At 34.4% G+C, this 9,252-nt stretch overlaps 2 protein-coding genes across 2 annotated transcripts; both read right to left on the bottom strand.

Moving 5' to 3' along the window:
• Positions 1-572: 572 nt before the first annotated feature.
• Positions 573-4,610, bottom strand: LOC120335601 (transmembrane protein 179-like). The gene is made up of 5 exons (XM_039403134.2): positions 4,341-4,610; positions 3,508-3,670; positions 2,763-2,900; positions 1,251-1,335; positions 573-964 (listed from the first exon to the last, which is right to left on the bottom strand). Exons 1-5 carry the CDS (start codon positions 4,465-4,467, stop codon positions 782-784), a joined length of 696 nt encoding a protein of 231 aa, XP_039259068.1. The 5' UTR covers positions 4,468-4,610; the 3' UTR covers positions 573-781.
• Positions 4,540-6,427, bottom strand: LOC120335602 (polyamine-modulated factor 1-like). Its single transcript, XM_039403135.2, has one exon. The coding sequence runs from the start codon at positions 6,355-6,357 to the stop codon at positions 5,785-5,787; it is 573 nt and encodes a 190-aa protein (XP_039259069.2). The 5' UTR covers positions 6,358-6,427; the 3' UTR covers positions 4,540-5,784.
• Between the last annotated feature and the right edge of the window lie 2,825 nt (positions 6,428-9,252).

Below are 9,252 nucleotides of genomic sequence, written 5' to 3'. Positions count from 1 at the left end.
CAAAGGTCAAGCAAAATGTTTGTTTCTATTATTATTTAAATCATCCTCCAGCTTGGATTTGCTGCCCGCTCACCCTATATAGCGTGGCTCTCCCTACTGGGGGTCCAGGACCCGGGTGGGTCACGGTAAAATATTTCTACACTAAATTATTATGAATTAAAATGGAGTCAGTGCTAAGACCCACCCTCACCAAAATAAAGAAACAATTTGATCCTCAGCACAAAAATATGCTAGCACATCGGGCTCTCCAAAGGTATTATCAATTTTTTCCGTTATTAATCAATTCTACTTTTAGTTCCTGGGGGTCGCAAAAAAATTTGGCTGTAGCAAGAGGTTATGATGAAAAAAAAAACGGAATAACACTGTTGTATCGAATATTTATCGACACAAGTATATAGTCAGCCTACACTTGACAACATATACCAAAACAAACAATTACAAGTGCGGCACCAAAATAAAGCAATAATCGGGCACTACGCAAACAATATTGCTTCCTCATTGAAAATTCAAATTGCATCTTGCTTTCGCTACAGCGGCTACACACACAGATAAATTACTTTACTACTTTGAAATCCATTGTATAGTAAATGACTGGAATATTTATTGTGTTGTAATTGAGAAGAATATAAAATTGTGTACAGGAAAATAAATAGAAAAGAATATACATGAGGCGAAAAAAATTAAATGGCAACTACATTAGTACATAAGAAATGGAAAAACTCTATGAAGCTTTGTAATACACTAGCGCAAAAAAATTAATTGGAAAAAAATTGAGACAAAATCAACTTATTGAGTCAAAATCTTCTTCACCAATTCTTCGATATCTTAATCGATGTGGAATCAAAGTGTCTTTTTCGAAGGCGAGAGATTGTAAAAGTTCTTCATTCTTGTGATAATATCTGACCTTGGCAATTGAAAAAGATGTTGCAACAAGCCAGCCAAGACTTGATCCCCATAGACCAAACTAGAAAACAAGAAAAATAAGACTTCATGAAACTACTAAGTCTTACGCAGGAGAGCTGGAAAAATTCACCATAGTACTATCTCACGATGCACTATCTCATTCTCATGCTTTGTATTATTAAAAATTGCATGGTACTAATAACAATAATTTTTTGCGTGAAAATATTGAAATCTTTTACAAGCTTGCAATACTTATGATAACAATTGCTATAAGTATTTAAATTATAAACAATTATTTGCCATTGCATTTACCCAAACTAGCTACAAGGTATAAGAAAGAAACGAACCTCAGCTATTTCAAGATGACTGCTAAAACTTGCAGAATCAACATTATATTTGTCATCAAAATTTCCCAGATCGGTTTTCCAGCATCTGTATATATATAAAAACAAAACATTAGTAAATGTGACCCTTTTGAAGATAACCCTTTTGGAGATGACCCTTTTGAAGTCTTCTTATACTGTTAAAATAATGTAATACATGGTCATAATGAATGCAGAGGGGGGACGGAGAGCCAAATACAGCAACAAGAATGAACTTGAATTGTTTAAAAATTGCTTCTTTTCTGTATCTAATATAGTGATGAGGATTGGGGTTGATAAAGGAAATGTTGGTTTCTTCTGAAATTGCCACCCACCTCACCCAGAGTTAACTAAATTGGCAATGCCGTATCAGAAAAATTAACAATTTTGGTTCAACCCTTACAGCAATAGTAACTCCCTACATATCAGAAGCTGCTTGTTTGGAGTTGAAGTGGGGAACCACCCCATAAAAAATGTACATATATATATATATATATCAAATCTATTGCAACATAATCCTTTGGTACTTTAAACCTATTCTATACCTAGAGGATCCCATTAAAAATTATCACATTCACAAGCTAAACTTTTTTTTATAAATTTTTTTAAAAAGTTTCCCCATCTTCGTGCTCTCTATCATATATTTTGCAATTACTGGTAATAGTATTTGAAAATGTTTGGAAGTAAATTCAGACATAAATTCTTTCTCGGAAACCATTGTATGATTGTTATAGAAAAAACGGCATTAATAAAATGGATAAGATGAATAAAATTTATATCACTTTCATTGCCTATTCATTGAATGGTGTTTCCGCAGAATTTTGAAACTAAATTATTGCTATTTTGTTATTCAAATAATCATCATAAATCAATGCCTTATGTAGACTGGAAAAAACATTGAGTGAACTATGTCTATGTGACAATTTTTAACTAATCAATGTAACAACCTATGTAATCAATCAGTATTAAAAAATATTCTTCACAAGATTAACATATGATAGCAGAAAACCTGACCTTCGATCAATTTTAAAATGTAAGTTTAACTTTTAAATATTTTAATCATTCGTAGTAACAAGGAAGGTTATTTATATTGTACGAAATACTTAAGTAACCTACTCAATAAATGTGTTTCTGAAACATCAAATATTTTCAAATACAGCTTTCAATGAAATACAGAGCAAATTTGCAATCATGATATTGATGATGGGTCGTACCAAATCAATTAGGGTCGGCAGTCGGCACAATGGTCTGGTGATTAACGACAAAGGATTTCAAACTGAACCCTGTGCCCACCAGCTCACCCAGTGTGTAACGAATCGGGTAGGCAATGCTGAAATAATTTGACTTGATAAATTCTAATATTTGAAACGAATAACAGTAATAAATTATAGCCAATCATTATATGTGCAAACTCTCTTCTTTTAAGATACTTTTGAAATTAACAATCATCAATTATGTTATTGTGATTATATTGTTATAATGAAAACCACCACTTACACTTTATCATTATCTGGTTTGCTCAGAATAAGGTCACACCAAGCTGAATATCCAAGAGACATTATAAATGAACAAACAAATAAACAAAATGTTATCAAGGCACAGCCAATCATGCTGATGAAGGAATAGAACGGTGAGCTGAAATATAGAAAAGCAATATTTTCAGGCAAATGAAGATGATGTATTAAGATGTAAAATATAACGATATGACAGATGGCAGTCAATGTACTAAATGCAAAACTCTTAAACCGTAAGTTAGGTAGAGTCAGGAAACTTATACATACTACTAGTTTATGTCAGACTACAACTTCCAACACTGAGCCATTTAAAAAACAGTCCAGCTCTAGTTTTTGCGCACTCTTTGGGTTTTGGGATTTTGATTCCCAGCCAATAAAAGTCAAGATTCCATTACAGCTCTCAACGAATTTTAAATTACGAGTCTGTAATCCAGGGAGTATAAAAATCTGACTCCTGCTTCAGTATCAATCAATTTAAATATTAGGAAAACGAGTATTATATTATTACTGAAATTGGCAAAATATTACGAAATCCTAATAAATTTCTAAATAACATAGATAAATTCGGGATTCGGGCTTATTTTAGTAGATTGTTCACTGTTAAACACAGATACAACAGTGATTGTTCAGCATTACGCATACCAGTAAGGAAAAAGAAACAGTACCTAACTATCGAAATATGGAAATAGCATATTAGTTGTGATGACAATATGTAAAAATAAGTTTACCCTTCAAATCCTTTGCATACAAATACAACACTCTTCCATAGTAATAAAGATGATGTAAAAAGACAAACAATTCCCATGAACATTATAAAGTTACAATCTGATGATTTTCCCCATGAAGAAATATTTAAATCATGATCGCCTGATGTTGTTTCATTCCATTCACCTGAAATTTATGTATAGAAGTTTTTAATATTGATAGCGCAAGAATGAAAAGAAAATCATAAACTATAACAGGATAGGATGTTCACATTCATCTCATGGGAGAGGAAAGTCAATAAGACATTTCAAATATCTGGCAACCATGGTCTCTTGCCCGTTTACCAGTCTATTTGGGTACAGAAATAGTTAACCAGTTATGATAGGCTGTGGTTCATCATCTGATTAAGCCTTAGCTCCTCACCCTCTGGGTAAATATGAAAATCCTATTATATTGAATTGAACATCTTTCGAATATATTTACTAGAACTAGGCTGCGCATTTTAAATCGAATGGTGAATTATTCAAATCGGTTCAGACCAAAATTTTGAATAGCTTCCGTCTTGTTTTTTTCTCTCCGCCTAAAGTCGAGGTGAATATTTTTTTCTATTGAAGCCATATTTTAATACGCAATTCTGACTCTTTTCTTCCTAGTGAGTTATGGATAAAATAGTTTTTTATAGTCTGTGAACAGTCAGCAAACTGTATGAGGGGTAGGGTTTGATGTTTTCAATAATTCGTGAGTTGAGTAGAGTAAGACCCAACACAATAAAAAGTCACCTACTCTTACATATCTCATAGGTATTCGAGATTAGATTAAAAAAATATATTTGAGAATGCTCGGCCCTGATATTTACCTGTTGCAAATAGAACACATTTCTTGTTAAAGTCGGTCAAATTGAGTCCGCTTGGAATGACAATGAAAAAAGATAGAAATAAAGTGGAAGCGTATACAATACAAAATGCTGTTGTTGAAGGATTCATTGTGTATTCTCAATGATTAGTTAAATAATTAATTAAATAATTTCATTTTCAATAATTAAAGATGTTAATGAACTAAGAAAATCAAAAAAATAATATTAAATTGTGGAATGAAAATACAGTATTATACAATAGTTCATATCAGAGGTATGCATCCTTTAATACAGGAGGGCCAGATACAAGTAACTGGGTGAAACCTAGTCCGCAACCTTTTTAACATAGGCTTTTTTAGTATTTGCAGGCAAAAAATTTTTGGATATTGATCTTACGACATGCGTTGTTCACCTCGCACCTCGTAAGTCATATGTATAAATTAGACTCAGGTATTGGCTTTGCAACACAGAGGGATTCGGATTACTCACACGTTCCAGATTAAACTAAAGTAAAAACTCGTTTCGCTGGGCACACACCATTCAAAATTGGCACTTCTCCGCGGAGTACACAGTTTTTCCTTGCGAGTCGCGTTTGGCCTGCGAGCCACAGGTTGCACACCCCTGGTTTATATAACTAAATGATGTTGTCCGAGCACAAAGCAATGTAGCATGAGAGGTATTTTAATATTGTAGTGCCAATACAATACTCCACACATTTTTTTGTGTTTTTTCCCAGTGTGAGATCGTGTAAAATTAAATGATAATATACAAGGCGCTTGCAATACATTAGCACCCAAAGTGAACACAACCATCATACAATATTAAAATATTAATTTTGTTGGGGGGCTCAATATAAAATGAAAACTGTTGTTGGAGTCTAAAGTTTGGACAATTTTGATCAATATAGCAATATATTTGATTTTTCGACCTTTGCATAACTCTTAATGCATAAGAAACGAATTCTAATAATTGTTTTAATGTATCAAAATTATATCAGTACTTCAATGGCAGTAATGCAGCCATCGTATGATTGATTGAACATATTTTAAGAAAGTTAAAAGATTGAACCAAAATGGAAAATAAGAAACAAAGAGATCTAAGGCCCATCTAAGTACGAACCATCTTTTAGGCATATGGAAACACTTCCTTGAAGCATAACACGGTAGCTACTGTGTCATCAATTTAATATGATTGGAAAATTAATTGGACCATGAATTTCTGAATATTTTGGAATTATAGGCCAGGATTACACCTTGAAAATGTCCCAATTTTTAAGAAAGTAATGGCGATTACTCAAGTATTAGCAAAATATTTATTATTCCACACTCTAATGTTGAAAATCGTCTATCAAACTATAAAAAAGAAATATACTGTGATCGAAGAAAAAATTTTTCCAAGTTGCATTCCATGCAGACTGTGAGCAGATGAAGTACTTCATTACTAAACCTCAATTTTTCATTTTTTTTCTTTTATTTTCGAAAAGTAAATTTAAATTATCTGCATTTGCTCGAGCGAGTTGGCTAGATGAAACACATTCTTCTGTAAGAGCATGAATATGCAACATTTTTCTTTCGATAGCTTTGTCTTTGTGGTTTAGTGTATCCCTTAATGACGCAATCTCAGCTTCTTCTTTTTCTAATTCCTCTTGCAGTTTTATAACTTCTTTGTGGTCCGTTAAAGCAATATGAGCTCGTAGATCTTTTTCTGGATCACCAGATGGTCGCCAACTACAATCTACATTTCCAACACACTGGCCAAGTTCGTCCAATTTATCTTTTACAGAGCAAGTCTTAAAAAGCTCTTCTATTGATTGTTTTAACATACTGGTGTATCGATCACCAAAAGCATCTGAAATAAGCTTCAATGCCGCTGGATTCTCCCAATATAATTCAGGAAATGATTTTGCCATTCGTTTACATGAACCTGGTTTTTCTCTAAGTGATCGAACAAAATTTGAAAGACATTTATCAAGACATTCATATCTACTGGATTCCTCTTTTTCTTCTGATTCAGCATCCATTGCAACAAGCAACTGATTTAAATAATAAATACTATCAATAACCTCTGAACCTGTTAATAAGACAATAAAATTTGATTAGCGAAGTTATTACAATAATAATTTCTGAATTCTACTATACTCTAAAGTCTGAAAGTACTGAGTCTAGGATTCTAGGAGAGAAAAATCGATAAAACAGCTTAACCATATGGCGAACCACAGCCTCTCGTCCGGTTACCATTCCACGTCTGGTACCGGTATGAAATTTGTTAGTTATTTCAGTATTTGTTTTCGGAAGCATGGCAGCATGGACTTGGTGGTGGAGGAAGCCGTAAGCCCGTAACCCAGTAAGTTACCAACTAGCGGTCACGTGAACCACCCTACGGCCAGACGGCGGTGAGGAGTCCAGCAATCTTCTCGCACATAACCACCCCACCCCAGCACCCCCACAAAGCCTACATGCTGACATGGGATTCGAATTTGCGAACTCACGCAGAGTAATCAAAGGTGCGGTGGCCAGCATATTCCCAACGCTTAGCACGATGAGCCACACCACCGTGCCTAGGCCAAATCTGCAAATATAGAATTAGAATAAGGTCTGAAGGTTTCAATTTATTATTAGAGTAGACTGTTGTTGACGAGCGGCGGGTCTCTGGATTTTAAAAACAAATTCGCAATGGTAAGGTTGATCCGCTGATGGGAGCAGAGAGCAAGCACCATAATGACGAATAAGTAATATTAAGTTTTATATTCGCATGGTGGCGCTCTGACACAACTACAAAGTGATAGTGAATATATAGTATTTGGGTCGCGACCCACTGGTGGGTCGCAAAAGGAATCTTAGTGGGTCGTGGAAAGATGTAGAGAACTTTGATTAATTATACTGGTTATTAGGATCGGTGGCGACTCGAATACGTAAATCTTCAAAAAAAAAAAAAAATTAAATTGAATTTATTCTAATCTGTGAAAGTTTCCTTTTTACGATCTTCTCAAAGACACAAAAATTTGCTACACAAAGAATGACCATGTAGCTTTTTTATGCATAGCAGTTTTGTAAATTAGGTCTTATTTTCAGGCCAGGTCTTATTTTCGAGGAAACACGGTAGTTTTGCGATGATTAGCCATTGCTGTGTTCTGTGTCGCAATAAGCTGTGGTAATAAATAGTGGGTCCCAACTTCAAAAAGTTTAGGAACCACTGGTCTATCTTACTTGACGCCACACGATATCTACCGAATTTAAATTGTTTTGATAAACTTTATCCAAGTACAAACAAAAGGTCTTATCAAACCTATAAAAATCTCTACCATGGTTAAATAGTATAGAAATGAAATTTCATTCTCATGTCTTATCGAGTGAGAAAGATGCCGATCAGACGGCCTAACCATATGGCAGAGCAGCAATTCGCAACTGTATCGGGAATGAGAGAACCGTATCGCGCAAGTCCTGCCAATCACTTGTCCATATCGGGTGTGGCCTTACCATAGTTATCTAGTTATTCGTTTCAGATTCACGAACTTTGATGCCGGGGGAAGCCGTAACCAAACGAATAATTTTCACTGTGCTTTTCCGTATTCTACGAAATAATAAAAAACGAATAAATCGTGTTATTATGAAAGAACAATTGAGTCGTGCTTTTCCGTATTCTACGAAATAATAAAAAACGAATAAATCGTGTTATTATGGAAGAACAATTGAGTCGTGTCTTGTAATCCTTACGTATGAGTTCACCTTGAACTTTCGATCAATCGGCGTGTTGATAATCACCTTAATCGAAATCAAAACGTGAAATGAGAGGTATATAACAATAACATATTGTCAGTGATGATATTGTGAAGAATGATATTAGTTTTCATAAATAAAACATGACAAAGATGATTAACTAGCAGGTATATGTTGAAATAGGAGTAAAAACTGACAAATAAAATGTCGCGTAATTCTTTGTCGCCCGGCAGTACCATCCCCGATAAGCTCGCTTTCGTCATTTAACAAAAACATCGAGATAAAATTTTCAATAAATTTCTTATTGGCAGATCTTAAGGACAGATCTCTCCGTTACCAAGTTTACCATATCGACGTATATGCTCATTTTTCATTGACGTAAAGGGTATACAGTTATATAAATTTTAATTCGGTATCTTATACAACCCAAACCGCCATTAAACAGTTATATAAATTTTAATTCGGTATCTTATACAACCCAAACCGCCATTAATTAAACAGTGTTTGATATTGGAAGGTCTATTTTGTATTTTAATCGCCCATGCTCCATCGTGTGTGGCATGTGTCATTAAAATATCACGGCGATGTGCATCGGGTCTACATTGCCAAGTACAAACCTTAGAATCGGCCTCGCATGAGATGTTGATAAAACAGTTTTACTATCAATATCTTTATCATTGCCATGCTTGAGCGAGTTTAAAATCAATTCGGGGAGCCTTTGAAATCAACCAGCACCGCCTTCCATTGTATGCTTTTGTTACTGTCAGGTGGTGCGTGGTTCCAGTTTATTCAAGATTTTATTTTGTTTCGTAATTCAAAAAGCCGAAAATAATAAACATCTGCCAGTCTTTTTGCCTGTGGGAATGTTCCGGTTAGCGAATCCGGATAAATATACAAATAGCGGAACTCCAAACACCCGCATTCCGAATAAAAGTAATTTGCAGGCAGTGTAAACAGCAAATAAAAACATTGCTACTTAAAACATTATAACCAAGATATTTGGTCTATAGCACATGTAGCTACAAAAGCATTCGTCCAAATCTTTATTATTAATGGAAGATCAACATAATATATTGCTAAACCCTTATGGTATGCCTCACGCGGCGAAGTTAATGTTTATTATTTTTGGCTAAATTGATTCCTGTTTATGTTTTTCGCCCGCATATTGAGAAAACCTTATTCACGCCTAAATTATACGA

Source organism: Styela clava, chromosome 2 (assembly GCF_964204865.1).
Source record: "Styela clava chromosome 2, kaStyClav1.hap1.2, whole genome shotgun sequence".
Taxonomy (NCBI): domain Eukaryota; kingdom Metazoa; phylum Chordata; class Ascidiacea; order Stolidobranchia; family Styelidae; genus Styela; species Styela clava.
Note: the sequence above shows the minus strand (reverse complement) of the source record. Positions and strands in the feature narration are given on the sequence as shown.

Excerpts from the sequence above, each read along its gene's own strand:
- LOC120335601 (XM_039403134.2), bottom strand. The coding sequence starts at position 4,467 with ATGAATCCTTCAACAACAGCATTTTGTATTGTATACGCTTCCACTTTA. Across the intron at positions 2,901-3,507 it reads GTATGCAAAGGATTTGAAGG|CTCACCGTTCTATTCCTTCA; the intron begins GTAAACTTATTT and ends TCTATATTTCAG. Across the intron at positions 1,336-2,762 it reads AAACCAGATAATGATAAAGT|ATGCTGGAAAACCGATCTGG; the intron begins GTAAGTGGTGGT and ends ATATATATACAG.
- LOC120335602 (XM_039403135.2), bottom strand. The coding sequence starts at position 6,357 with ATGGATGCTGAATCAGAAGAAAAAGAGGAATCCAGTAGATATGAATGT.